The 26,857-nt window shown below is 56.6% G+C and overlaps 11 protein-coding genes across 11 annotated transcripts; 5 read left to right on the top strand and 6 right to left on the bottom strand.

Moving 5' to 3' along the window:
- Nucleotides 1–971: 971 nt before the first annotated feature.
- On the bottom strand, nucleotides 972–1,261 carry VTJ04DRAFT_2187 (uncharacterized protein; the record flags this gene model as incomplete). The annotated part of the gene is made up of 2 exons (XM_069359948.1): nucleotides 972–1,193; nucleotides 1,250–1,261. 2 exons carry the CDS (start codon nucleotides 1,259–1,261, stop codon nucleotides 972–974), a joined length of 234 nt encoding a protein of 77 aa, XP_069220708.1.
- A 54-nt stretch (nucleotides 1,262–1,315) lies between these two features.
- On the bottom strand, nucleotides 1,316–2,126 carry VTJ04DRAFT_2188 (uncharacterized protein; the record flags this gene model as incomplete). The annotated part of the gene is made up of 3 exons (XM_069359949.1): nucleotides 1,316–1,687; nucleotides 1,777–1,875; nucleotides 1,944–2,126. 3 exons carry the CDS (start codon nucleotides 2,124–2,126, stop codon nucleotides 1,316–1,318), a joined length of 654 nt encoding a protein of 217 aa, XP_069220709.1.
- A 6,735-nt stretch (nucleotides 2,127–8,861) lies between these two features.
- Nucleotides 8,862–10,341, bottom strand: VTJ04DRAFT_2189 (uncharacterized protein; the record flags this gene model as incomplete). The annotated part of the gene is made up of 2 exons (XM_069359950.1): nucleotides 8,862–10,235; nucleotides 10,291–10,341. 2 exons carry the CDS (start codon nucleotides 10,339–10,341, stop codon nucleotides 8,862–8,864), a joined length of 1,425 nt encoding a protein of 474 aa, XP_069220710.1.
- Nucleotides 10,342–11,660: 1,319 nt separating this feature from the next.
- VTJ04DRAFT_2190 (uncharacterized protein) lies at nucleotides 11,661–13,231 on the top strand (the record flags this gene model as incomplete). Its single annotated transcript, XM_069359952.1, has 3 exons — nucleotides 11,661–12,075; nucleotides 12,149–13,133; nucleotides 13,201–13,231. The coding sequence occupies 3 exons, from the start codon at nucleotides 11,661–11,663 to the stop codon at nucleotides 13,229–13,231; spliced, it is 1,431 nt and encodes a 476-aa protein (XP_069220711.1).
- Nucleotides 13,232–14,269: 1,038 nt separating this feature from the next.
- VTJ04DRAFT_2191 (uncharacterized protein) lies at nucleotides 14,270–15,811 on the bottom strand (the record flags this gene model as incomplete). Its single annotated transcript, XM_069359953.1, has 1 exon — nucleotides 14,270–15,811. The coding sequence occupies one exon, from the start codon at nucleotides 15,809–15,811 to the stop codon at nucleotides 14,270–14,272; it is 1,542 nt and encodes a 513-aa protein (XP_069220712.1).
- A 346-nt stretch (nucleotides 15,812–16,157) lies between these two features.
- VTJ04DRAFT_2192 (uncharacterized protein) lies at nucleotides 16,158–16,487 on the top strand (the record flags this gene model as incomplete). Its single annotated transcript, XM_069359954.1, has 2 exons — nucleotides 16,158–16,237; nucleotides 16,307–16,487. The coding sequence occupies 2 exons, from the start codon at nucleotides 16,158–16,160 to the stop codon at nucleotides 16,485–16,487; spliced, it is 261 nt and encodes an 86-aa protein (XP_069220713.1).
- A 20-nt stretch (nucleotides 16,488–16,507) lies between these two features.
- VTJ04DRAFT_2193 (uncharacterized protein) lies at nucleotides 16,508–19,818 on the bottom strand (the record flags this gene model as incomplete). Its single annotated transcript, XM_069359955.1, has 3 exons — nucleotides 16,508–16,572; nucleotides 16,639–17,163; nucleotides 17,223–19,818. 3 exons carry the CDS (start codon nucleotides 19,816–19,818, stop codon nucleotides 16,508–16,510), a joined length of 3,186 nt encoding a protein of 1,061 aa, XP_069220714.1.
- Nucleotides 19,819–20,613: 795 nt separating this feature from the next.
- VTJ04DRAFT_2194 (uncharacterized protein) lies at nucleotides 20,614–21,421 on the top strand (the record flags this gene model as incomplete). The annotated part of the gene is made up of 3 exons (XM_069359956.1): nucleotides 20,614–20,909; nucleotides 21,054–21,155; nucleotides 21,217–21,421. The coding sequence occupies 3 exons, from the start codon at nucleotides 20,614–20,616 to the stop codon at nucleotides 21,419–21,421; spliced, it is 603 nt and encodes a 200-aa protein (XP_069220715.1).
- A 45-nt stretch (nucleotides 21,422–21,466) lies between these two features.
- VTJ04DRAFT_2195 (uncharacterized protein) lies at nucleotides 21,467–21,697 on the top strand (the record flags this gene model as incomplete). The annotated part of the gene is made up of 1 exon (XM_069359957.1): nucleotides 21,467–21,697. One exon carries the CDS (start codon nucleotides 21,467–21,469, stop codon nucleotides 21,695–21,697), a length of 231 nt encoding a protein of 76 aa, XP_069220716.1.
- A 215-nt stretch (nucleotides 21,698–21,912) lies between these two features.
- On the bottom strand, nucleotides 21,913–23,072 carry VTJ04DRAFT_2196 (uncharacterized protein; the record flags this gene model as incomplete). Its single annotated transcript, XM_069359958.1, has 4 exons — nucleotides 21,913–22,032; nucleotides 22,101–22,744; nucleotides 22,822–22,936; nucleotides 23,001–23,072. The coding sequence occupies 4 exons, from the start codon at nucleotides 23,070–23,072 to the stop codon at nucleotides 21,913–21,915; spliced, it is 951 nt and encodes a 316-aa protein (XP_069220717.1).
- Nucleotides 23,073–23,572: 500 nt separating this feature from the next.
- VTJ04DRAFT_2197 (uncharacterized protein) lies at nucleotides 23,573–24,406 on the top strand (the record flags this gene model as incomplete). The annotated part of the gene is made up of 4 exons (XM_069359959.1): nucleotides 23,573–23,592; nucleotides 23,698–23,925; nucleotides 24,031–24,163; nucleotides 24,236–24,406. 4 exons carry the CDS (start codon nucleotides 23,573–23,575, stop codon nucleotides 24,404–24,406), a joined length of 552 nt encoding a protein of 183 aa, XP_069220718.1.
- Between the last annotated feature and the right edge of the window lie 2,451 nt (nucleotides 24,407–26,857).

A 26,857-nucleotide genomic window follows, 5' to 3' on the forward strand; every position in this document is an offset into this window, starting at 1 on the left:
CATCAACAACTCGACGCTCGAAGAGGGAATCCGAGTCCATTCATCGAGTGCTTAACCCGAATAACGACTCGAATCTTTTACGGAGCTCCCCGGTGAGACAAGGCAACCCCAGCCTAGCCGCGATTTTGAAAGAAAACGACACTTCAACCAAACCAAAGTCGAAACCTCAACTTGCGCAGCCATTGGAGGCCAGGCAGATCCCATCCTCATCCAACACCGGACGGCTTGGTGTTTTTAACCCGCTGAAACGCCGGCGCCCCTCAGCCATAACGGCCCCGACGCGGAGCTGAGCCCTCCGTCTCCGCCGGCCCTTCACGGAGGCCCCATCCGTCCGTCGTGTCCACGCCTCTGGCAGGTCAGCTTGGCCACCGTGAGATATCACCACCAGAGGGAAAATACCCGGAAAACGGGCTTCCACTTCATATATTTTGCCACCCCTGTCTGTTCGGTTTGCCAGGGACGTCGTGGTTTGGCTCCCCCAATCCGGCTTCGGTTATTTTTGGCTGCTGGCTCCATGACGGATGTTCTCCCGCCGGCAGAATGCAACAATATACTGATCATAATGCTCGCCATCTGTTTAAGGTCCGTGTCAATATCACTCGACGCGTAGGAAATCCGCCCTGATGATGACGAAAGGAAGCTTGTCAATGTCGCACATGGTTCCAGGCCTCCCAGGCTCACACTCGTCTTCCATGTCTCTGGCGTGAGCGTGGTGTTCGGGTTCATCCAAACTCCCGGTGCCGCCCACTCTGGCCGTCTCCACCGCATCGGCACCTCAGATCATGGCCGGTCCTCAACAATTCCTGGATCACTTCTTGGCCTTGTCTCTTCGAGAGTCGCGACCCGGATTCTGGGTTCGCAAGGGTCGCTTGGTTGATGTCGCATGCCAAGAACTGTCTTTCGAACCTCTTTGTGATTTACGGATGGACGCAAGCAACTGTCACTCTCAGCACAGGGACTCAGGAAGTTTTTTAGAAGGCTTGATTGGCTTGAGCTAAAGAACAGAACATTCGAGAGCTGGACATCACAAAAATATGAACAGAAAAAAGGAAAAAAGAGGAAGTTTGGACAGGCCCGATGGTAACACCCGATAGGAACCACCCGCAGGTGATCGGCAGATCCCCCGCCCCGGCCGGCTGGCCCTTGGCACCGTTACCCCCAGACCACGCCCGATTTGGTTCCGCGCTGGCTACCTCCGAGAAGGCCCGCCAGCGAACCAACTTGTCGTTCCCATCCGAGTCCCATCCACAAACCCGTCCATCACCAGATCATGCCCGGGAACCCAGACGGCTCACGCTTCGCGCCAAGAAGCCATTTACTTGCGGCAAGGGAACCAAGCAATGTTGAGCTGCTGGGTGAAGGCGAAGGTGGCGTCGTCGTTGGTGATGATGCCGCTGGCAGAGGCGTTGGTGCTGGTGAGCGAGATGCGGTTGTTGATGTTGAGGATGCCCTGGGCGCCGCACGGCGAGTAGATGTAGCTGGCACTGGGGACCTTGTCGCTCTTGGTGTAGACCTGGCCCTGCTCCCAGATGCCGCCACCCTGGATCGAGGTCTGGGTGGTGGTGGTGGCAGCAGCGTCCTGGCTGAAGTAGTAGGTGCTGTAGAAGTTGCCGGTGACGCCCTTCTCGAGCTGAGCGTAGCCGTGGTAGGTCGACTCAAGGACGGAGAACTGGAAGCCACCAGGGTACTGTTTTGTTTGTTAGCTTGATGCGTCCTTTCGCTGACTGTTGCTAGGGAGGCCCGGCGATGGCTGTTGTTGTTGTTCTTCTTCCTTACCTTCAGGGTGAGGTGGAGCTGGCAGTTCTTGCTCCGGTCGAGGATGGTGCTGCCAGGGCCAGTGAAGACCTGGAACTTGTCGAAACCGAAGGTGATGACCTGTCGAGCCGAGTCAGTAAACTCATGTTCAAAGGCAGTGAGATGTCTCTCCGGGCGGTTCTCCTTACAGTCTTGTCAGGGGAGATGCTGGTGGCGACGGAACCCTGAGGGCAGCCGCTGCCGGAGAAGCTGGCCGAGACGATCTGGATGTCCTTCGGGTCCGGAGCATCAGCCCAGCCGTCGTTGCCAATGATCTGAGCAACGGGGGAAGCCGCAACGAGAGCGGGGAGGAGGAAGGCGACGGAACGCATTTTGGCTGGTGGTGGTTGAAGTCTTGAAAAGACGACTGGATGTCTGGCTGACGAGAGGAGCTCGGAGGATTCGCGGCTAGAGGCTGCTTTGGTTGTCTTGCTCGAGGGTGGTGATGAAGGGGAGAAGATGGTCGATGTCGATGGCGACGAGGCCGTCTTTATATCCCTTTTTTCGCCTCAGGACTTCCGATGTCTTGCTCCTCCTCCACATCTTCCCGGCCCATGCGTCCCTGGTTCCTGGCTCACCCTGGACGTCATCAAGGTGCCATCACGTTTTCCCCTCATCCAGGTCTCCATCGCCGTCACGGTCCCTTCGACCAGTCCCACGGAGGCGAACCAAGTCCCCACGCCCGCTCTCTCCGCATCAATACCAGGTCTCGTTCACCCCCAGACGGGCATATTTTCCGGCGACGGAGGCAGACGGGGGCGTCGGGCGTGGATGCTTGGCGCACTTGCTGGTCTGGTGTCGTTAATTTGCGTCGTCCCGATGGTCGCATCCGCGCGCAACGCCGGGAAGCACAGGCGAGCGAGGCAGGCAGCTCACGCATAGTACACAACCGGAAAGCGGTAGCAGAGTATCGTTCGCCCCATTCGCTTCTCTCCGGTTGTATCTCTCACTCTAACTCCACGCCCTCGGAAGAAAGTAGTACTCCGTACTATGTCGCTGTCGCTCGCTTGTTGACTAGGTAGGGGTCTGCGTTTCCGGCACCGTAAACAAGACGACACGGACATGGGCGCGTGCGGCCGGCGGCGGCCCTCGCTCGGCGGACCGGCCCCGTCGAGAAAGTCGAGACCGACTAAAGTGTCGCCTTTCGCAACATTGCTTCGCTCCGGGGAGGAGGAGACCCTCTCGTGGTTTTCTGGTTCTCGGCAGGCCAAATTTACGGAAGAAGTCGAGGATAAATGAATATAAATTAAGACGGGACGTTCAACACTTATACCAGGTGGCATCGAGCTCGACGAGACGCACGCCGAGCCTCGCTATCCACTATCTTGGCCTGGTTCGCGAAGCTAATTCTTTTTATAGAAACCCGTCTCCAGACTTCCAACCTTACACTTACCAACAAATGCCTGCCTCTTTTTTGCCCTTTAGCGAACGAACAACTAAACAGACGTCCGTCAACCTTCTCCTCCGGGACTTAGGTGGTCTATGTTTAGCGGACTGGTTACTACGACTTTCTAGTTCCTGCTTGTTTTTTTTCCTCACGACATTTCTGGTTCCTGGGTCCCTTTCGGAACCCACTGCACCGTCGCATCGCCTCTCTCGTCCGCCATTTTTTGTTCCATATCTGGCCCTTTGGGACTGCGGAGGTTGACGGCCAGTAACAACGAAACCTGCTGCCATGACTTCATCCCCGCTGGCTCGGTTGACATGGTTCGCTCACGAGCAACCGAGCGAGCGAGCAGGCGAACGAGGTGGCAATGGCGACAAACCAATCCGAACCGCAAACGACCTATAGTATTCGCTCGTCTGGGAGCCAGTCAATACACTAGTCCGTACAGTGGTCGCCAGTCTCCCAATCATCATGGCTGGTTGTTGCACCTAGGTACAGTACCTAGTATGGAGGGACCGGAGCAGCGCGGAGAATTCATGCGCACCGCAAGCATTACTCATCTGGCCTTCCTACCTAGGCCATGGGGCAATGGGTTGTTTGGGCCTTGGCCGTTGCGGTGGCGCACCACCGTTGAACCGTTCGGCCGTTGAACCGGCTGTTCGCAGGGCCCTGCTGCTGATCTCGACATAGGTGACTGCTGGCCGTTACGACGGAGCATCGAAAGCCTCACCCGAATCTGGAGACACCCCATCCACCTCTTCATCACACACCCTCCTCATTCTCCTCCTCCCTTGGGTGGGTGGTCCCTTTCTCTCTCTCTCTCAACTCTTTCCCTTTACGCATACTTACTGCTCTCAAGTATGTACCTACCTCATTCCCTTCCCTTTTCTCCAGGGGCAAAGCTGCTATTTTTGCCTCAGCCTCAGGGGTCTGTTGATTAAGCTTAAATTGATTCCCCCACCGTCGTGTTGCCCTTCGTCGTGGATGATTGGCAACCTTCCGTCGCATTGATGCATACCTCTCGTTTGTCCCGGATCGTGGGACCTGCCCGTGTCCTGTCCTGTCTGTGGGCTGCATCGCCGGGCCGCTGCCACCATCTTTCTTCTCCTCCCTCTCCTCCCTTCTACTCTCATATTCCTGCCGTCCTCGGGTATCGCGCAGGCGGTCAGCTGACATCCGGATATGGACCCCGGAGTTGGGCTTCTTTTGTTCTGATGCTGCTCGGTTGAGCTGTGGCCTGCGTTGTGCTATCTCCGGGCTGTCCCATGCTACGGTAGCTGAGCAGACTGACATAGTCGTATTGGATACTATACTGGCTGACATTCTACATACATACTCATGCCACCCTATCGGGCTGAGTCGGTTACCTCCGGTGGGCCTCGGGCCAGGGCTATGGACGGGTCAGAGCACGACGGGGTATGTACTCTGTACGATGTCGCCATGCGTGGACTTTTCATCGAACACCCGGGTCCCGGCCAACCCGAGTTTCCTGCTCGAGTGGCGCGCCTCTCGGGTATCCTTCCACATGCTTTTTCCCACCCCATGCCCTGTTCAGCCGTACCGTTCCCCAGACTCTAGTTCTGTCGGTTCCGCTGTTCAGCGGTTGTTGGGCTGCCGTACAACGGCGGAAGGTTGGATGGGATGGCTACCCATCCCGGGGTCCTCTTAGAGCCCGACGTCACTCAGGTCACGGCCTTTCCGGTGGACCTGAAGAGTACCTAGGTACTTGTTTGTAAAGCCGGCCGAAGCAAGCCGGCAAGACCGACGTTGGAGGGTCTCGAGGAGATCAGCTCACCGAGTTGTTCGCTATTTTTCCCGTATAGGTGGTCTTAGTTTGATCTCTCCACGGGTCCATCCACCTATGCCTACTCTTGTCTCTGTTCAACCCACCTGACAACTCCGGCGTGGCAAGGTTTCACTCCCGTTTCCTTCCGAAGAAGCGGTGCCACCAGTTCCTTCTCGAAGGGAACAGTTACAATGAACAATCCCACACGTCGGGACCACATACATACCTAGGTTGCCTCGCAGGCCTCCACCAGATCCCATACTATATGTCCCGCTCCCCGGTCGTGATCTAAGAGTAGAATCTCGGTTGCGACTCTTGTATAACGTATCCGGGTTATCGCATACAGCGTGTCGTCGCTGTTTTTCTGCTGCTCCGCCCGGAGGGAAACATACTACTGTAGAGACAGGCTTGTGGGTTTTGGGACGACGGATGAGATGCTGGTTTGGGAAATGGCGCCGTCAATAGAGGATGTGATGACCGTGGATGTATGGTGGTGTCATAGTGTCATAGCAACTTTGAACGTCCAGTGGCTTTGTGGCCTTGGTAGGTGATTGTCATGAGTCAGGTGGTTTTAATGAAGTCGAGTCTTGGAACTCTGTTAGCCTCTCATTGTGGTCATATACATTGGATCTCCCCTCGACATGCGTTGGGCTTCAGACATGGAATATCTATCTGAGCACATCCTACTGGTGGCCAACCCACTCATCTTCGGCAACAGAGGCAATGGCGTGAGAGCGTTATAGATGAGATATCTTGTTCATCTTCATCCATCATTTAAACCATTTACATACCCAGCCGTTCTTCATCAAGTTGTCCCTGACTCGATGAACACCAGCTTCATGCATAACAACATCAAGACATCCATAGCGCTACTGCTATGTACATCCATACCTGACGTACATCCAAGATCAGGTTACATCCCACCACCTCAACGTCTCAACGGTCAGGTTTGTACATACGTCCATCCTACCTACCCAACCCCTAGCCGACCGTTCAACGGGCTCCAACGGCGGTAGTGGGGGGTGATGGCGCCCCGGTCCCCCGTCCCCGGGAAGCCTACGTCACGGCGTAACGCCCGTTCCGCAAACAGGCCCCGATGATAGGTACTAGGTAGGTTAGGTAGCTAGGTACCCTGCCATTCGCCTTGTCGCCTTGCCTACCTGAGCCTCTGCCCGTACCACTGGACCAGCCAGGCAGCCAGGCAGCCAGCTAGCCAGCTAGCCAGCCACATGCACACTCCCGCTCCTGTTGCTACGTAGAAAGTACCTTACCCTCCTGGCGGTGTCCACTTCTGTGACTCCCCTGTGGTGGCAGGGTGGTGGCGTCATGGGTGGGGTTCACAGCCCGAGGCTGATTCATGTATTGCTTGATGGCATGGTGAAGTGGTGGTGGTGGTGGTGTTACCCGTAAACGGATACCTATTAGCCGTTGTAAGGAACTTGCTCAAACGAACTCATCGGGTGAGAAAAGATGAAGTGGCCCATATGTGCTTTTTTCGTACCTAGATTTGTGGCTACGAGAGAGCCACGTGAGTTGTCTGCATTCTCGCAGGGCATGCGTCAGGAAGAGATATGCATACTATGAACGATCTCAGGCTCGCTACCCTTGGAACTCGAGTATCTAATACAACCTGTGTCACCATCTCCCAACGTCACCTCGTCAACCGCACACTGTTAATAACCTAACCCCTCGCTAGAAACGCACGACATTTCCGTGATCCGTGACACTTCCTTTCAACCTAATTACCCCTCTTCTTCCCTTTCCCACGGAAAGTGCCACATAATATATGAAGTCAGCCCCAGAGGGACGGTGATGGTAGGCAAAGACGACAAGAATAGTAGCCGACGGTGGAGGTTAATATATTTATGCCTTTCCATGATCATCACGTCACAGCACGTCAATTGGGTCCTTTTTTGTTGTCTCTTGCCCCACGTGTTTTGGCGAGGCCTCTCGGTTTCGGAACTCGGGTTGTCGTTGGGTGTAATTGTGTACAGCCGTACGTAACCGGGACTTTGTGGACGCAACAGATCACAAAGTAGATCATGTACAGTGCTGTGTATAATGGATTACCGCAGCTTATGTACAAAGAGCACTAGGCGTAGGCAAAAGACCATCACAAATCACGTACAACTTTGTGCCTTGCGTACAGACGATTGTACAGCCACGCTCAGGAGAATGCCAACACTCATAGACCCACTGTCATCAAGCAGCAGGACTAAGGCCAGAAGGAGGAGCGGAGCGGGGCGAGGTCTGATGAGGCAGGGACGGCTTCGATCTGGACGGCATCGAAATACTACTCGTAGATGGACGGGTAGAGGCGAGTTTGACTGAACAGTCGTGGGATGCGAGGGCATGAGTCGGGAGATGTAACTGGTGGATCCTACTACTATGCTCTATCCTACGGTAAGGGACGACGTAGCGGCGCCTCCCGTCTGCTATGTCGAATGACTATCAATAGATCTGGAGATCCCGTCCATCTGCTGACCCCGTCGGTTGGGTTTCCGGGTTGTATGGTCATCTGATCATCTGAGACGGTGTCCTCCCGGAAGTTCCGGAACGGTCGGGCCGCTGAGATGATCAAGATTTGCTTGCTTGACGACTGCGGTTGGTATCTGATCGATCATCATCTGCTGTGAAGCATATATCTCTGGACTCTGTTGGTGTGAAATGTCTGTTCAGGGTTCTTCACCTTAACTATCCATTGCCTCACGGAGCATTTGCCATTTGACTTTTTAACCAACTCTGGAAAAGTAAATGGAATGAACAACACGGGGTTCTCAGTTCGTTGTAATGCCCAAGACACATCAGTGGGGTTGGGTTGGGACCACTCTGAGGACTGCGAGAAATAAACCTCCAGAAGTGATGGGCAAACAGATAACGATAGATCAAACACACGACAACATGACAATGACGGAGATGATATGATGCCTGTGATCGTCCCAACCCTGATCTCAGACCAAACTTCGGAGGTTCAAGTGTCTGCGTACTTACCTACCTACACAACGGACATGCTATGATCCTGACACTGTTGCTCCTCCCACACCGTCCAGAAGATATGAAAAGGACATCCATTCTATGATGTAAAATGACAGCGAAACAGTGAGCATGGTATGGAGAACTCATGCTCAGCGCTGTCGTCTCTGGCTCAGTCATGACAAAAAGAGACCCCACCTGTGATGGAAGGTGATGAGATCTAGGTCCAGCTTACCATCAAAGTTTCCAATATAATAGGCAGATGAGCGAGAGTGTGACAAGCCGTGGAAAAAACAGCAGGTAATGTACGTATTGGTCCAAGTCCACCGATTGTCCTCCATAGATGTACTGGTAGTATCACGCCCCCTCCACCACCAACAAGCCCCCGGAGATTTTCGTAGCTTGGTAGGGCACATCTTGGAATGAACAGCGATAGTACGACACCTCCTTCACCAAGCAACCACCTCGCCGGAAATTTTCGCGATATGAAGGGTGTAATGGCTATGGAAAGTGGTGGTGGCAGTTGACCTGAGCCAGGTGGGATGGATGCCATGTAGGTACCATGTGAGCTCCGATATTCTCCGAGACCTCTACAAGCCATGGACAAGAGGAGTGGAATGTTGGATGGAACCACCCCAGCTGTACCGGCCATCCGGTACCCGGTAGACCGGAAAGGGAGGGGCGGGATCCAACAGACGGGATGCGGAGAGCAGGGGTGGTGGATGCGTTGATCCGGGGTTTCTTACTCACGCCGTCATGTGGCACAGTTGGTCGTAGTCGAGCGCAACAACCAAGTGATGAAACGACTGAACTTTTTATTCCAAAAGAGCTAGACTGGCTATACGTTACAGTCTCACAAGAAAACCACGTTCCCATGCGCCAACCCTCATGATATTTTACATTCAACAACACACATCTCCTTTACTTCCCCTCAACCAGGTTGAGAATACCCTGGAGGTTAATGCTCTTGGGCCGCTCGATGGGCAGGCCGAGGGCGCGGTCCCAGATAAGCTGGGCGAGCGGGCCCAGACCGCGCGAGACGCCGAAAGTAGCAGTGTAGTAGAGAGTCTCGTGGAAGCCGTAGTGGTGGAAGAGCACGCCGGAGCTGGAGTCGACGTTGGGGTAGGGGTTCTTGGTCTTGCCGTGCTGCTTGAGGACCTCGGGGGCGATCTGGCTGTTGAGCTTGACGAGCTGGAAGACGGGGTCGTTGGCGATCTTGGGGCGGGAGGCGGCGTAGTCCATGAGAGCCTCGAAACGCGGGTCGGGCTTGCGCAGGACGGCGTGGCCGTAGCCGGGGACAACGCGGCCCGAGTTAAGGGTGGACCAGAGGTAGTTGCGGACGTCCTCCTCCGTGTAGTTGGATGGGATGGCCTCCTTCATCTGGAGGATCCAGCGGAGGACTTCCTGGGCAGCGAGGCCGTGGAGCGGGCCGGCGAGACCCTGCAGACCAGCGCTGTAGCTCAGGAAGGGGTCGCTCAGGGCACTGCCGACGAGGTGGGTGGTGTGGGCCGAGACGTTGCCACCCTCGTGGTCACCGTGAAGGGCGAGATAGAGACGAAGCAGGTCCTGGAAGTCCTCGTTCTCCTTGCCGGGCTTGCCGAGCATGGCGGCAAAGTTGTACGACCAGTCCTGCTCCAGGTCGATCTCGGCGGGGAGGGCGCCGCCGCCGCGGTACGAGTTCTGGTAGATCTTGGCGGCGATGGTGGGCAGCTTGGCAAGCAGCGAGATGCAGTCGTCAAAGGTAGGCTCCCAGTAGTCGGCCTTAGCAAGGCCCTGCTCGTAGGCCTTGGCGAATTTGGAGTTGTAGTTGAGGGCCGAGACGGCAATGGCGAATTGGGTCATGGGATGCATGTCGCGGGGGAAGTTGTCGAGCAGCTTGATGACGTGGTCGGGGAGCTGGCCCAGCTCGGCGAGCTCGCGCGAGAACTGGCGGACCTGGTTGACGGAGGGGACCTTGCCGGTCAAGAGCAACCAGAACATGGCCTCGGGCAACATCTCGGTGCCCGTCTTGCCTTTGGGCAGCTCGCGCTGGCAGTCCTTAATGGTGCGGCCGTGGAAGCGGATACCCTCGTTGGCATCGAGCACGGAACCCTCCCAGACCATACACTTGAGGCCACGCATGCCGCCGATGGTGTTCTCGACCTTGAGCTCGCCAATGACCTTGTCGGAGTGGGCCTTGACCTTCTTGAGCAGCTCGCGCTTCTCGGGGATGCACTCGCGGAGAGTGGTCTTGAGATCAGGCTCGGCGGTGGCATAGGAGCGACGAGCGGCATAGGTGAGAGGGGTAGCAAGGGGCTGGCAACCGGTGTGAGCAAAAAGCATGACAACTTCACGGTCAGAGAACACTTACGCGCATGGCGCCAGAGAGGGCGCGACGGCCCGTCCGAAGACTCATAGCCATGTTGGCGACAGCAAAGGTGATGGTTTGGGAGGATGGAGGTTCCGAGCTCGAGTCAGGGGAGGGAGCTCAGAATGATGGAGGGTTTGGAATGTTGGAGCTTTGGAGCTCTGATGTCAGTTCCTCCCTTGGACTCGTATGTACGTCAGAGCGGATAGAGAGTTGGCCTTGTTGTTGTCCAACTTCTACAAACCCCTCAAAAATTGAAAATCACTCAAAAATCTCAAAATTCACGGACGAGTCCACAACCGGAAAGCACCAGACTTTAAAACAGGGAAGCTTTGTTCTTGTTGCAGCTTCCTCCGGACATGTGTCGGAGGACCCGGACGTCACGTTCCCCATGTCCAGCCGAGGAAAGCCGCCGCTCCCCCGCAACACCTGCCGTTCCCCCGAGCCAACGGTTGCGGGGCCGGGGAAGCCATTGACCAATAAGAGACAAGGATGCAGCCGGCCCTCGGTTCTGGAGAAGTTGCCCCCAAGGGACAAAGAGAGCTCTTGTCGTCGACAAGGCTGAAGACGGTGCAGACTCACGCCTGATTACTACCTATTTCTTCAACGGCTCGCTAGGGGAAAAGGAAGTTCAAGGTCGGTTATATCTGTTCACATGGACATGTCCACTCATCGTGGGTTAGCTGTCAATGGCCCCTCTGTGGTCTTGGCCTTCCTCTGTGCGGGCGGACGGGCCATTCCTGGAATCTCTTAAAGTCCCAATCCCGTTCCATCCGCGGAATGCCACTAAGGTCTGAGGTATGTTTTGAGGTGCCTCATCATTCTAGGTTGTCTCCTGGACGTCTTTCTCACTGCCATCCCAGCTTCTCGAAGCTTTGTCAAGGAATCTCAGCTGGAGCCTCGGGCCCAGTCCATGGATGCCAAGACTCGGAAATGCCAAGGCCAGTGTGCGTCCCGATGGGGCAGGAGGTCGGACCTGGCCCCCGGGGTCCAGGTCAGCTGCCCACCTTCCCCAAGGGTTTCAGGGCCAGCTCCGAGACATCCACCAAGAATCCTTATCGCCAACCGCCAATCCTGATAACGACCGTAGCCTTGGGATGCCCCTCTTGCACGTGTACACCGTAACCCTCGCTGCGTTGTGCATGTCTGTCCTCTCCCACCTCCCTGCGACAACGTACCTAGCTCCAGCCTCCGCAGATCAATCTCTCCCTTGCCTGGATTGACGTGACTGCAGCGCCAGAACGAATAAATAAGGAGTTTCGTCTTCCTCTTGCTCTTCATCTCCCAACCTCCCGTGAATCTTTCGACGACGCCGGCTACCCTAAGGTACCTTATACACACAACATCGCGATCCTCCCCTGTAACCCGTAACAATGGAGATCACGGCCGAAAACCTGCCGTCTCTCCTCGCCGACGACACGTCGGTCAAGCTGGCCGGCATTGATGTCGATGGCATGCTGCGCGGCAAGCTCGTGTCCAAGAAGAAGTTCCTCTCCGTCGCGACCGCTGGCTTTGGCTTCTGCTCTGTCATCTTCGGCTGGGACATGCATGACATGACTTATCTGCGCGAGCTCAAAGTCAGCAACAAGGAGAATGGCTATCGTGACCTCCTTGCTATCCCTGACCTCCAGAGCTTCCGCCGCATCCCTTGGGAGAACAACGTTCCCTTCTTTCTTGTCAGCTTCTTTGACCCGGACACCAAGGAGCCCGTGCCCGCTTGTCCACGAGGCCTCCTGCGCAAACAGATAGACAAACTCGCTGCTGAGGGCTACCACGCCATGGCCGGAGGTGAGTAGCCAGCCCACGTAGTTCTCGCCCTATTGCCAGGCCCCCAGAGAATTGACGCGTGTTTCCCTGGCAGCCGAGTACGAGTTCTACCAGTTCAAAACCCCCACTGTCGACGGTGCCCAGTCTCCAGCCGCGTACCTCAGTCGTCACCCGCCGCAATCGCTCCCGGCCCTCACCGAAGGCATGTTCGGCTACAGCTTGACCCGTCCCGTTCTCAACAAGGACTACTACTACGAAGTGTTCAACACCTGCCAGGCCTTCCGCTGCGACATTGAGGGGTGGCACACCGAAAGCGGCCCCGGTGTTTACGAAGCCGCCCTCGAGTACGGCGAGCTGGGCGAAACCGCCGACCGCGCGAGCTTGTTCAAGTACGTCGTCAAATCTGTCGCCTGCAAGCACGGAATCACCCCCTGCTTCATGGCCAAACCCCGCCAAGGCCTGCCCGGCAACTCGGGGCACATGCACCTATCTCTGGTCGGCCCCGACGGAAACAACCTCCTCTACCGCGGCGCCCCGGACCCGAACGCCCCGTACCCGGACGTGGCCCAACTCTCCGACCTGGGCCGGTACTTCCTCGCCGGCATCCTCGACGGCCTCCCGGACATCATGCCCATGCTGGCGCCGACTATCAACAGCTACAAGCGGCTGGTCGAGAACTTCTGGGCGCCCGTGACCGTGTCGTGGGGTCTCGAACACCGCGCCGCGTCCATCCGTATCATCGCCCCGCCGACGTGCAAGCCCCAGGCCACGCGCTTCGAGATCCGCGTCCCGGGCGCCGACGCGAACCCGCACTACGTGCTCGCGGCCATCCTGGCCACGGGGTGGCGCGGCGTGGAGCAGAAGCTGGCGTTCCCGTGCCCGCCGCTGGGGAAGGGGGACGACGTTGGCGGGAAGACGGACATGGGCGTGCGACTGGCGAGGACATTAAGGGAGGCGACGGACAGGTTTATGCGCGTGGGCAGCATCGCGAGGCAGGTGTTTGGCGACGATTTTGTGGAGCATTATGGCGGGACGAGGGAGCATGAGATTCGGTTGTGGGATGAGGCTGTGACCGATTGGTAAGTCCCAAGTTGGTTGTTTTTGTTGGGTTAGGGATGGATGAGATGCTGACTTGTTGATTTCCAGGGAGATGAAGCGGTATATCGAGACGGTGTGAATGAGCGGGAGCACGAGGGTTCTGGGTATCGGCACGTGGCGGCAACGGCGCGGACGGAGTCACTGCTGGCTTTCATTTCATCCCATCATCTAGATCTCCCTTGTTGGCCAAGTTTATGAGGGTCTTTCACTTGGCTTCTGTGACGACGTCATCCTTCACGCATGTTTACATACGATACCCCTTTTCGAATTGATGAGAAGTAACCAGCCACCTTCTTTCTCGAGTAGTATCTGCCTGTCGCACCTCTTCTCCCAGGTTCTTGTCACGGTGGTCATGTCGCTCACTGGACTATGATACACGACCTGTTAGAGTATTTTCTGTAGGTGGCACCTGACGCCAGGTCAGGTGACCACGGTCATGTATTTAACCCAGCAGCGGAGGACCAGATCTTGGCATCCGAACAGATTAAAGAGAACATCGTCGCATAGACCAGTCCACATTGTGACACGACCCGACAGGAATCTCCATCCATTGCGAATCTTGGCATTATTCCCTACGTAAATACGTGTTTTCGTCCGGATTTAGCAGTCGGAGACCAGGGTTTAACTTTCCAACCACAAGCCACCGACACGCTGGTCAATACCTTATCAACACTACAAAAAAGTAAAATAAATAAAAAAAAAATAAAAACAAAAACAAAACATAAAACATAAACAAATAAAAAAAGAAAAAGGAAAGGAAAAAGAGAGAAAGAAACATAAAAAGAAAAAGAAAAATATCATAACATTGCAGTAGTGTCTCAATAGCACGAGCCACTAGGTCTGTTGTCATGTCTAGGACCGTAACGACTTCCCTTCGACAATATGATCATCTGGTTCAGGAGGTTGCCTGACATATGTGTTGGCAAGACTGTTTCTATTCGAGTCTATTCTTCCCAACAACCCCGACATCCCATGTTTCTTTTGTTCCACATGAACGAACATCAGTGTCGTCGACAGTAATATCATCACCTCTCACATCCGGGTATCCCTACCATCGCCCATCTCTCTCTCTCCCTCTAACTCCTCTCAGCTCCTCGCCACCCCTATCCCCAAGCCCTCAGGCCTCAAACACTAAAACCACCGCATCATCTCCCGCCGTAACAACCCTCTCTCCCGTCTCCCCCTGCACAAACCCCAACACACCACCTCCTTCTCCTCCCCCCCTATGCCCGCGCCACTCCTTGACCAACCCCAAATTCCCAGCCCCTCCTGCCTGGCCCGCCGCAGCAGCATTCGCCGCCTGACCTGCTGCAGCCCCCGCCGTAGCGCCCCTCAAATCCCACCTCCTCACAACCCCATCCAACCCGCAGCTTGTCAGCAGCCACCCCGCCGCAGGGCCCGTCGCGGCGCGGACAAACTCGAGCTTGACGACCGCCTCGCCGTCGTGCGCGGCGCGCAGGTGCCTGCGCAAGGCAAACGAGCGCGCCGTGTCGAAGACGGCGATGCTGCCGTCGACGGAGCCCGCCGCGAGCAAAGGCGCGGTCGGGGAGAAGGCGAGCGACTCGACGCTGTCGGTTTGGACGCTGATGGCGGCGAGGATGGCGCCTGCTTGGGAGGAGGATCCCGCAGCTGATTTTTGTTGCCGCGACCGGGATTGTTGTTGTTGAGATTGTTGGGAGAGGCGAGGGAGGCCGACGATGCGAATCGCGCCGCCGGCGCCGCCGACCGCAACGAAAGCGCCTGTCGGGGAGACGGCGACCGAGTAGAGGCCGCCTTCGACCTCGAAGCGCTGGTCGGCGGAGGTGAGGGAGACCACGGTCTGGCCGTTGCGGGTGACGAGGTTTTGCGCCGCGGCCGCGCCCCAGACGTCGAAGACGTGCAGGGACGAGTCCTCGCTGACGGTGGCGAGGAGGAGGCCGTCGGGCGACCAGGCGCCGGCGGTGCAAGGAGTCGAATGCACGTAGTAGGTCTGGACGATCTGGATCGGGCTGGACGGGTCGGAGGCGTCGAGGGTGAGCACCCAGACGGAGCCGTCTGAGGCGCCGAAGGCGATGGTGTTGGGATAGTCGGCCGACGGGCAGGGGGCGAGCCAGTTGACTTCTTCCGTCTCGCGCGACTCGGCGAGGAAGCGGAACTGGACGGACGAGGGGGAGGAGGCGGACACAGCGTAGACGCGCAGGCGGCCGTCCATGCCGCCCGAGACGAGGAACTCGCCGCGGGGGAGGGTGAAGGCCAGGGCGTTGATGCTGTCAGTGTGGCCGTCTATGGCGAACAGAGGTTGGAGAGCGGTGTTTTCTGGGCGAGAGGAAGGGTCTGAGTTGTAGCTTGGTGGGAGAACGGGGCGCGAGGCGGCAACGGAGGTGTCAAGGACGTAGCCCTTGCCGGGAGCATCGTCGGCGTCGCCCTCGGAACCGCCCGTGGCGACGAGGTTCGGGTACAGCGGGTGCTGGGCGATGCAGAACACCGAGTCTTTGTGGCCGTCAAAGTATGCTATGCTGTCATTCTCCAGGACCAGTTCCTCATTATCGTCGTCACCGTCGTCCATGACCAAGTCGCCGTCGGCATCTTGCGTCTCAACCACCTCGGCGACCTCGTCCTCGTGGAGCACCTCGGGCGCATCGTCGGGGGTGTCCCGGTGGGGATTTGATGAGGACGACATTGTGAATTCCAGGAGCGTTGTGTGTGTGTCGGAAGGCGGTGGTCAAGGAGTGCAGTTGGAAACGATTCTCCTCCCACTCCTCCTAGCGTAAACAAATTATTTTATTTTTATGGCGGGGGAGGGGCACGCCATCCTGGTTGATTTTTAATCTTATCCAAGCCGATTGATAAGCAACCCTAACCCTTCCTACCTCCTCGCATCCGTCCCCTCTTCCCTTGACAACACTCCTGGCAAACACCAACCTAACGAGACTCAAGCTTGAAACGGTCATTTGGAACTTAAAGTATTCATTTCCTAGATCAACGCAACCTATACAACGCCAGATGCCGTCTACTACCGAACCCTGATGTTGAACCTTGGTGTCCTACCAGCGCCTCACCCCCGTCTATGCGACATGCGTCATCACTCTATCCCACGCGTTTGTCCGTGTTGAATGAACTCCAAAACTCTATCCTCATGACGCCTCGGCCGGTTTCTCCCCACCGGGGCATCCAGTCCGACAGAGCGTTGCCGCTGGCTCCTTCTGTTCCCTGGGTATCTCGGCTGGCTGTTGAACCTTTATGCGATGCCTGATGAAAACAGTGTTGAAATCCTGCGCCTGCTCCCCATGCTTTCGTTGTCTCATGATATCCGTGTCAAATCAGGAAGAAAAGAAAATGGTGCTTGTTTGGGTTGACGTGTCTTCCTCGTCCTCACTTACGCCTCGCCGGTGGTATCCTCCACCGGGGGGCAGGTGCAGAAAAGGTTCAGATCACCGTAGGCTACGCACAGAAACGTCAGCATCGCGCTCAAAAAATCGCGGATCAAAACCTAGGGGAGACACTCACCGTCATCGACACGCGCCACACTGGGCCAGAACTTCTTCTCCCGCAGCCACGGCAGCGGATACGCCGCCTTCTCACGTGAGTAAGGGCGATCCCACTTGGCACCCGCCTCGCCATCTCCGGTGATGATGTCCTCCATCGGGTGCGGCGCCATCTTGAGTACGTTGCCATCGCGCGGGGCACGACCCTCCTCGATCTCGCGGATCTCGGCGCGGATGCCAATCAGGGCCTCCACGAACCGGTCAAGCTCCTCCTTCGACTCGGACTCGGTCGGCTCGATCATGAGCGTGTTGGCCACGGGCCAGCTCATGGTGGGGGCGTGGAAGCCGTAGTCCTGGAGCCGCTTGGCAATGTCGATGGCTTCAATGCCCGCCGTGTCGTGGAACGGACGGATATCAAGAATGAACTCGTGCGCGCACCGACCGTGCTCGTTGGTGTAGACGATCGGGTAGTGAGGCTTGAGCTTGCTGAGGAGATAGTTGGCATTGAGTAACGTGACGGTCGTGGCCTTCTTGAGCCCCTCGCCGCCTATTCACATCACATGTTAGTTACAAATCATTGCGTATAATGCTACATCGTAAACTTACCCATCATTGTGTTGTAAGCCCAGCTAATGGGCAGGATGCTAGCACTGCCATACGGGGCGCTGCTAACGGGGCGATTGGGGTCTTCGATGTTGGCCACATCCTTCGTCGGCAGATGCTCGATCAGGTGTTTCTTGACGCAGATGGGCCCGACACCAGGACCGCCGCCGCCGTGCGGGATGCAGAACGTCTTGTGCAGGTTCAGGTGGCAAACGTCAGCACCAATCTCGCCAGGAGAGCAGAGGCCGATCTGAGCGTTCATGTTGGCGCCGTCCATATACACCTGGCCTCCATGGGCATGCACAATCTCGCACACCTTCTTGATCTGCGGCTCGAAGATGCCGTACGTGCTGGGATACGTGATCATCATGGCAGCAATCTGAGACGAGTATTGCTTGCACTTGGCCTCGAGGTCCGCCAGGTCCAGGTTGCCAGTCTTGGGCTCACACTTGACCGGAAGCACGCGCATGCCGGCCATGGCAGCCGATGCCGGGTTTGTGCCGTGTGCCGACACAGGAATGAGGCACAGGTCGCGATGGCCCTCACCACGGCTAGCATGGTACTTGCGGATGGTCCGGAGACCGGCAAACTCACCCTGGGCACCCGAGTTCGGCTGCAGGGAGACACCGTCCATACCCGTGATATCCCTCAGCTGATCCTCGAGCGAGCTGACGAGCTTCTGGTACCCGCGCGTGTCCTCGACTGGCGCTGCCGGGTGCAGGTTCGAGAAGCCGGGCAGCGTGATGAGAGCCATCTCGGTACTGGCGTTGAGCTTCATGGTGCAGGAACCCAGAGGGATCATTGAGTGCACGAGCGACAAATCCTTGGCCTGCAGATGGTGGATGTAACGCAGCATCTCCGTCTCGGAATGGTACGTGTTGAAGATGGGGTGCGTCAAGTATGCCGACTTCCGGCGAAGGGGTTCGGGAATGCTGCCAGACTGCGACTCGGTCAAGAAGCGCTCGAGAAGCGGGGCGAAGTTGGTGAGAGCATCTCCAGAAGCACCACCACTCGCCCGCGAAAACACCTTGATCAAGGCAAGGAGATCGCGCTCCTCAACCGTCTCGTCCACACTAATGACAACGCGGTCAGGGCCGTCGTAGCGGATGTTGATGCCCTCGTCCCTGGCAAGATCCCGAATCTCGGCAGCCTTGCCGGGGCACGAGATGACGACCGTGTCAAAAGGCACTGGTTCAGACCCAGCATCCAAGCCGAAATGGTTAGCAGCCGCCTGAACGACGCGGGCGCCCAGGTTGCAACGCTCAGCAATCCTCTTGAGGCCAGCAGGGCCATGGTAGATGGCGTAGAAGGCGCTCATATTGGCGAGCAGAGCCTGGGCGGTGCAGACGTTGCTGGTGGCCTTCTCGCGCCTGATGTGCTGCTCGCGGGTTTGGAGGGCAAGCCGAAGAGCGCGGTTACCCCGACGATCCTTGGTGACACCGATCAGACGGCCAGGCATCTTCCTCTTGTGCTTCTCGGTAACGGCGAAGAAGGCGGCGTGCGGGCCACCAAAGCCAAGCGGGACACCGAACCGCTGAGAGGTACCGAAGGCGATGTCGGCACCCCACTCACCAGGGGGAGTCAAGACAGTGAGCGCCAACAGGTCAGTAGCGGCGGCGAGGAGGGCGCCTTGCTTATGAACGACTTCGGCCAGAGAACGGAAGTCATGGACCTTGCCATAGGTGTCAGGATACTGGACAAGGGCACCGACCAGGTCGTCGCCAATGCTCTGCAGCTCCGACAGGTCAGAACCGGAAAGGTCCATGACGCGGACGGCGATACCAAAGCCCTCGGCGCGGCTGCGCAGAACATTGAGTGTCTGAGGGTGGATGTTCTTATCGACAACGTATGTCTTTCCGGGACGCTTCGCGCGGGACGCAGGCAGAACGTTCATGGACATGGTCATGGCCTCGGCAGCCGCGGTTCCCTCATCCAAAAGACTGGCATTGGCGATGGGAAGGCCCGTCATATCAGACACGAGGGTTTGGAAGTTGAGCAGGGACTCGAGGCGGCCCTGGCTGATCTCGGGCTGATACGGGGTGTAGCTGGTGTACCAAGCCGGGTTCTCGAGCACGTTGCGCTTGATCACCTCAGGGGTAATAGTACCATAGTATCCAGCACCGATGAAGTTCTTGCGGCTGGTGTCGTTGCTCTCGGCCATGGCACGGCCCAGGGCAAGCACCTCCCATTCCTGGTGGCCCTCGCGGGTGGCGCGAGTCGTGACCGAGTCGAAGGCATCGCGAGGTTGGGGGAACAGTTCACGGGACGAGAGGATATCGGCGGGGATGACCTGGCGGACGAACTGGTCGATGGACTCGACAGGAGGGTCCAGGGCCTTGAGCATCTGCTGGACGCTCTCATCGTCGGGGCCAATGTGACGGCCGGCGAAGGACTCGGTAGCCGGGAATAGCTTCGGCAGCCTCACGAAGGGGCGTGCCTGGGTCGTGTCTGTGGCAGAGCTCGTCCACCGCACGGTGATGGCGTTGACGGAGGGTGTGCTGCAACACATCCAGGACCGGCCGAGGGGTGCCACGGCGCGCGGTCCGCGCAGCGAGGTCCGAAGGGTCTGGCCGAGGCGGCCGATCTGCCGCGACGCCATGGTGGTGATAGGATCAAACAACGACCTGGCTTGCCAAAGAAGTCAGGTTCTCGAGTGATCCGAGTCCAAGGGGCGTAGCTATGTATGCGAACAAAGGCGTGATGACGGAACGGTGTAGTAGTCTCGAAATCTCGAAGCCCAGGATGAGTATCCGAGGATTTTCTTTCCTTTCACCGCGGCTCCCCGCCACTCCCCACAGCCGGGGCCGGACCTGTTCGACGGCCGAAGAAAATGGCACAAACAAGTAAAAAGGTCAGGAATGTGATAATGCCAAGCCAGGGACAGCCGAAGGGTGCAATTGGAGTCAGGAACCCAGAAAATCCAGACCCGTTCGCCTCATCAACGGTCCAGCGACCCCAGAGCGGTGATGGTTATAGCCTTGGGGAGAATCTGGGGAAAGCAGACACAAACCTCGTGCTCTGCCGAGAGTCGGTGAAACCATCCATCGCATCATGGATATCGTGGATTCCACAACAGCACGGAACAAGGCAGGATAGGAGCAACCGAGCCCGGGCAGCCCACCGCTATCGGTGCCCATCCTGTCCGGTCCTGCCTGTTCCGTGTGGCCCTCGCGACTTCGCCCCTCGCCCCTGCCGTCCACATGATAATTGTCGCGATGTGTGCTGGCCGCCCTGGGTGCCCTGCCCGCTGATACCAATTGATAATGGATAACGGCACAGGCTCCGGCCCAGATCCGAGCGTCCGCTGATATCGGGTATTCTCGGCACCCCTGCAACCGCTGCAGAGCCGGTGCGTGCAGCAGGCCTAGTGGAAGTTTTCCAGGTTCCCAGCAGCATGGTGAGCTTTCTCTCTCTTCCGAACGGAAACGGCCGCCACTGGCCACCGCCCGGCGCCAAGAAAGACCTTGGTCTTTGCAGGATCGGCCCCACCTCACACTTGGCTCCACCGGTCTGGCCCGGATTTGCCTCTACCGGTCTGGCCGTTCGGGGCGTGGCATGGCGTCACTGGGTGCAGGTCAAAAAAAGTTCAACTCCATATCGGCGGCTCGATCAAGACCAACACCCACAACACCAGCACCACAACAACCACCCAAACACCCTCCAAAACAACCGCAAAAATGTTCGGCGGCTGTAAGTCTACCAATCCACCACTCCCAACAATCATTGACACCATCCCAACCCCATCTGCGACCCAACCCTCGCCCAATCGCTCCCCAACAGACTCCATGTCATGCCACCCACTTGCAACCTGCTAACCATCCAACCCCTCCATAGTTGCACCCCCGCAGATTTCCCCCGAGGAGCTTCGCGCCGCCGAGGCCGAGGCCGCCTTCACTGTCCGGCGCGCCGTGGCTACCGCCGCCATCCTGTATCTCTGTACGTCTTGCCTATCCGTCATCGCACACTCATAATCTAACATAAACGCTCTCCTTCCCAGCCCCCTTCGTCATCGAAGCCGTCTCCAAGATGTTCTAAGCCATGGCGACCGCACATATTCCCCCTTGCCAACCGGTCCTGAACACAGGCCGGGACGTGGATGGATGGTGAGGGGCCATCATCGACAAAAGAACGTCGATCACAGCGGAAGACAAAAGTTGCGAGATGCCTCTCCCACTGCCGACACGTACATACCTACCACATAACACATGCTGTGTACACACGTCCAAACAGCAATACCGCTGGGGGCAATGTCCACCAAAAAGGGCAGGCACCGTACAGAGATGCATAAACCCAACTCAAAGTTTTGGGTATGGGTAAAGGGAATCAGCGTTGGGTCCACGTCACAAAACGCTGTCGGTGTACGAGATATCGAGCATCTAAAACAGCACTGGCCAAGAGAACAACCTACAGCGGGCGGCGAGGGAACCGGGTATCAGGTTTTCGGCAGAAAATTACATAATGACACAGCCCATGCATGATTCCATTCCACCTCTTCCTGTTGAATCCGTCCAATCCTAGCCTGCACAACTGCTTTGCTGGTACAGTAAACATGGACTCGGACTCCGGTTATTCCCACATTAAGTAACCCAGGAATTGACACTCTAATCCCATTAACACAACCCATCTCAATGCCCGAAGATCATGAACACCTCAGCTCTCTCTAGATCTCTGGTTCGTCCTCCGAGGAGGTTGCCTAGGACGAAGTCGGCGCCGGCGCCGGGTTGTGCTGCTTCTCCCACTCGGCAAAGTCCTTCTTGGCCTCCTCGACTTGTTTCTTCAAGTGCTGGAGCTGCTTCTCGTAGTCCTCGAGAATCTGATCGAATAAACATGTCAGCGAATTGCCCACAATGACATCGTCCAAGGAAAGGGGCGGCCACCAACCTTCTTCGCCTTAGCCTCAATTTCCTCATCCAACCCATCCGCCTCCGCAACCCCAGGCTTGCTAATCTCATCCTTCAGGCTCTCAGCATACCCACGCAGGATAATGAGGCGGCTCCACAGCTCCTCCATGCGCGCGCTGAGGGCCGGGTCCTGGATACTCTTCTCGATGCGGGTGAGCTTCTGCTTGAGCTCGTCTTCATCGCCGCTGAGGGCATAGCCGCGGTTGCGCAGGACCTGGACGCGCGAGGCAAGGGCGAGGCAGCGCTTGCTCAGCTCAGCATGGCGGCGACGGGCATTGAAGGCGCGCACTGTGTGCTCGAGGTCGTGCTTCGACAGGATCGCGTCCAGGCTCGCGTTGATAGCGTGTAGCTTGTGGTTGAACTCGACCATGACGCGGCGCTGGAGCGCCACGCGCGCGATGATGGCGGGGAAGCCAGCGCAGAGAACGGGGATGAAGTTGGGCGCGGGCTTCTGCTGGAGAGCTTCCTCCCACTCCTTGGGGTCGTCGAGGGGGCCCGGACCGTACAGCGGGACGGTGTGCTCGTCGACTTTGTTGTAGAGGTAGGTCTTGAACGCGCAGTTCGGGTTTTGGGGGTCCCATTTCTCCATGATGAGCTTGATCTGGTCGGGGATGGATTTTTGGTCTGGGTGGAATGACCAAGTCAGCATCGAGCACGAATATTCAACGGAACGACGAGTCGGCTTTGGGTATGAGACGCACATCCTGTGTGGCTATTAGGTTGCCAGAGCGAGCTGCTGAGCTGGGGAGTCGGATTGGGCTGTTGCTGTTGCGGCTGCTGCTGTTGTAATTGTTGTTGCTGTTGTTGTTGTTGCTGCTGTGGTAGAGGTTCGAGTCAGCGCCTGTCAGGTTGGAGAAAAGAAATGATCACTCAAAGGTACCGTGGAAACACCAAACAGTGATGTCGAGCTCGGGCCGAGCAGGCCCGGCTGCCGGTTCAGAGAGGAAAACATTGTAAAGGTTCTGAGGTCGACTTGTCGTCACGGAGGTTGTTTTGGTCTCAGCGATGCGCGCGGCTTCAAGGAGGGAGACAAAAGGAGTGCGGAACAAATCGACAAGACTTCGTAAAACTAGGCGCACAAAGATCGATTGTATGCGATACGACGAAGCCGTCCTGCGAAAAAAAACCGAGATCAAGTTGGTGATGTTGGTCGGGTGTTCTGGTTGAACTTTCAAATCAGAAGCTCAGCTTTTTTGACACCGACCAAGAGCTCTGGTCTGTTGTCGTCGCGGTTTCCCGCCTGGGAAGTCAACAGCCCGGTCCCACATTGGCTGTGGCCCGAGCGCCTCGAACCGCCCGCCAATCATCGGAGGCTCAGAGGGGTGAAGTGGGGCATGATCCAAGCAAGCAGCACCTCTCAGAGGTCGATCGGGACGACAGCATCACCAACCCGAGCTTCAAACCACGCACGACACTCTCGAATCGCAGGACGGGCCTGCCCACAACGTCACCATGGCAGCGCGGAAGCCGGTGTATGTGGTCCCTCGCGACAGACAATCCAGCCCTGGCTGTTGCGGATGCCAATTGGGCCGGTCATGATGCGAAAGAAGACGGTCATTGTGCTGACGAAACCGCAGCTTCAACCAGCAGGTCCTCTATGACACGACCCCGCTGCCAGACAATATCCCCAAGGTCAAGGAGATTGGCGCCAGCTCTGCCCCTCTGCTCTCAGCTTCCTTCTTCATCGGCGCCCGGTGCAAGGACTACAACGATGACTACATGCAATGCAAGACCGAGAACCCCGGCAGGGGCGAGTTTGAGTGTCTGAAGGAGGGCCGCAGAGTCACCCGCTGCGCCCGGAGCGTGTACGTACCGAGTGGCGACGTTGAGGGAGACGTTTTGGGAGGGGCTGGAGCTGGACGGCGTGTTGGAGCGTGTGAGGATGCCCTCGGCTGACTCCTCAATCACAGGCTCGAGGATATCAACAAGTCCTGCCTTGAGCAGTTCCGCGCCCACTGGAAGTGCCTCGACAACAACAACCACCAGCTGTGGCAATGCCGGCCCCAGGAGTGGAAGCTTAACAAGTGTGTCTATGAGAACCTGGTGCGTTTACCGTCCGCTCCTTCACTTCCTGCCCTCAGTCATTGTCCTGACCTGGATACTTTACCCCCATAGAAACTCGAGAAGGTCATCCCCGATCAGCCTGCGAACTCTACACCTGTGCACCTTCGTCAAACACAAGTGTTTGCGCATGCATGGATCCCGCGGGGATTCAAGCCCTTCATTCCGGGGCAGGCTGAAGAAAAGAGCGAGCCGAAGGTTGAGTCGAAGGCTGAGTCTGCTTGAGAGAGGAAGACAGGGCGTGTACATACCAAAACCAGAGTTAGACGGCTCGTTTGACCATATCTGTCAGCTTTCTTGTTTCTTGTCGCCCTCCGACATCACCGCAGTGATCCTTTGAGAAGATTTTGAGACATATTGCCCTCCTGACCCCCAAGACATCGCCCCTCCAGTTTCGGGAGGAGACCAACCGAATTGGTCCAAAACATTGCTCTCGATTTGCCTGTCAATATGGTCTGTCAGAATACTCAGGCGACAGTCATGGACCATCAGCAGACATTCATCTGGCTAGCTGACAGCGGTCAAGAGATAGGAACCTCTCCATGAGTTCCATGGTCCAGAGATTTGAAGTATATTGTCTCAGACAGCACTACAACTCAACGGATCTCACCCGTCCACCATCTGTCTTATCATGAAGCTCGACCCAAGATACCCGCCGCGCTTGTTAGGCTTGACATTCGACATCAGGTGCAGGTCCTCGTTACGGTCCCAGTTTCAGTTTCATCTCGTCTGAGCCTCACCGCTTCGATATGATTCAAACTTATTTGATCCAGAGGGACAGTTTGCTCATGTTGGGATCGATGATTGATGACATCTGAGTCAAACCCAACACAACCCATGGGTCTGTATCGATTTCCTTGTGTAAAACGTGGCAACATTCTCCATGTTTTCTGCCATTCTTGACACACACACCCGCTGCTTGAGTGTCGCGCTACGTTGCGATCATGCAGGATCGACGAGCCACAAACGGCGGGTGTGCTTCTTCGCTTCAAGCTCAGTGGCACTTTGATCAGCTGTCCTGGATGCTTGGGAATCCTCTTCTGGCTATTTGGTTTACCACAACCTTGCGCATTGGTTTATTGTACCATGTTGGTCAGCATTTCTGGAAGCTGACATATCCTCCGAACTGTGCTTCTGGGATGGACAATAAGGGAACCTCTATTTCCTCTATCTTCAAGCCATGAGACCAGATCAAAGACCCCAGTTCATACCCGTTCGTCACACTCTAAGTATCAAACGTGGGTGTTGTGGTGCTCATGGTCACGGCATGCTCCTCCGATGCAGCCTCCCGCTCACTCTCGACAGCAGCACACGCTCTATCCCTCACAAGCTTCTCTGCACTGAAGGCGGCAACTCGCCTTTGCCTCGTCCCACTGTGAACTTGTCTCGGGTACTGGCGGGTGTGGGCTGGCCATGAAAACCTCCTGCCACATGGAAGACATTGGAGCACGAGGATATCTATGCGTAGAGCTTGGCATGCTGGATATGGCAAGCAATCGGGTTGGATGCCTGCCATATGAGCCTTGGGGTGAGGCGGGATGAGGTGAGCTGAGGAGAGAAGCGAGTTGCTTCTACGCGAATGTGTCGTGGGACGTTGTGTGTCTGCCACATGCTGGTGGAATGGAAGGACCGGCCCCTGCTGGCGGCAGAGGCGTTCGTTACACGCAGACACGGGAGAGGGTGAGATAGCTTACTACATAGTGCTTTGTAGGTGCCTAACATTGCTGAGGAAAGGGTGTACCTAAGGGAATGTAAGGGCGTGGCACTTCTCATCATAGATGGGCAAGATGGGGGCCAGAAGGTCGAAGGCACAGCTGCGATGTATGTCAGAGTCTGGAACTGCAGTCATTCATATCATGAAGACGTCAAAGTCTATGTTGGAGCACAGGATGGACACCTATGTCTTATCCCTCAAATAGTATTTAGGTGCAACATCATCATCTATCAGCAGATACAGCAAATACCAAAGCCCACAAGTAGATGATATACCGGGACATGATCGGCGCAACTTGCAGCGGAGGTTGTGTTCAAGTTGGCATGGTGTGGGGAAAACAAACCACTCGACCGCTCCGGCGATGCGGGGATCGCCGCGCGATTCGGTTCGATGGTCGGGATCGGCAAATCCGCAGAAGTTCTGGAACTCTCATACTGCAGATGGCATAAATTGGAATTATGTTTCCTTCGAGTGCTGTGAAGTGCTTCCGGGTTGCCGTCTAATATTGGGCAGTGCTCCGTGTTTTGCACAGAGCAAAACCGGGTTGCTGAGAGTTGGGACCCCACAGGCCGTCCGTTGTTGTTGATCATCCATCCTGAGGTGAATCATGGATGATGTTGTTGCTGGCGGCATGGTTATTCGTAGGAAAGGTGGTTTCCATAATGTCAAAAGTTCCGACACAATCTTCTGCAACAAAGGATTTTGCCGGCTTAGAATCATTTGGAAATGCAACGGCACATCAGGTCATGATGATGCTGACTGTTTTCCAAGTTTATTCACTTGAAGCTTCTCTCGGGATTTGCCGTCATTGTCAGCGGTCGAGACCTCTGAAGTTCATCTCAGGATCGGTTGCCAAGTCTGAAAAGCGGGCCGTTCGATTGGTGGGTCTGACACGGAAGCTGGCGTGTTTCAGAATGCCGCCTTGCTCTGATTGGCAGACTGCCTCGAAACCCCTGAAGGCG

This window comes from Mycothermus thermophilus (genome assembly GCF_041956435.1).
Source record: "Mycothermus thermophilus strain CBS 625.91 unplaced genomic scaffold VTJ04scaffold_2, whole genome shotgun sequence".
Taxonomy (NCBI): Eukaryota; Fungi; Ascomycota; class Sordariomycetes; order Sordariales; family Chaetomiaceae; genus Mycothermus; species Mycothermus thermophilus.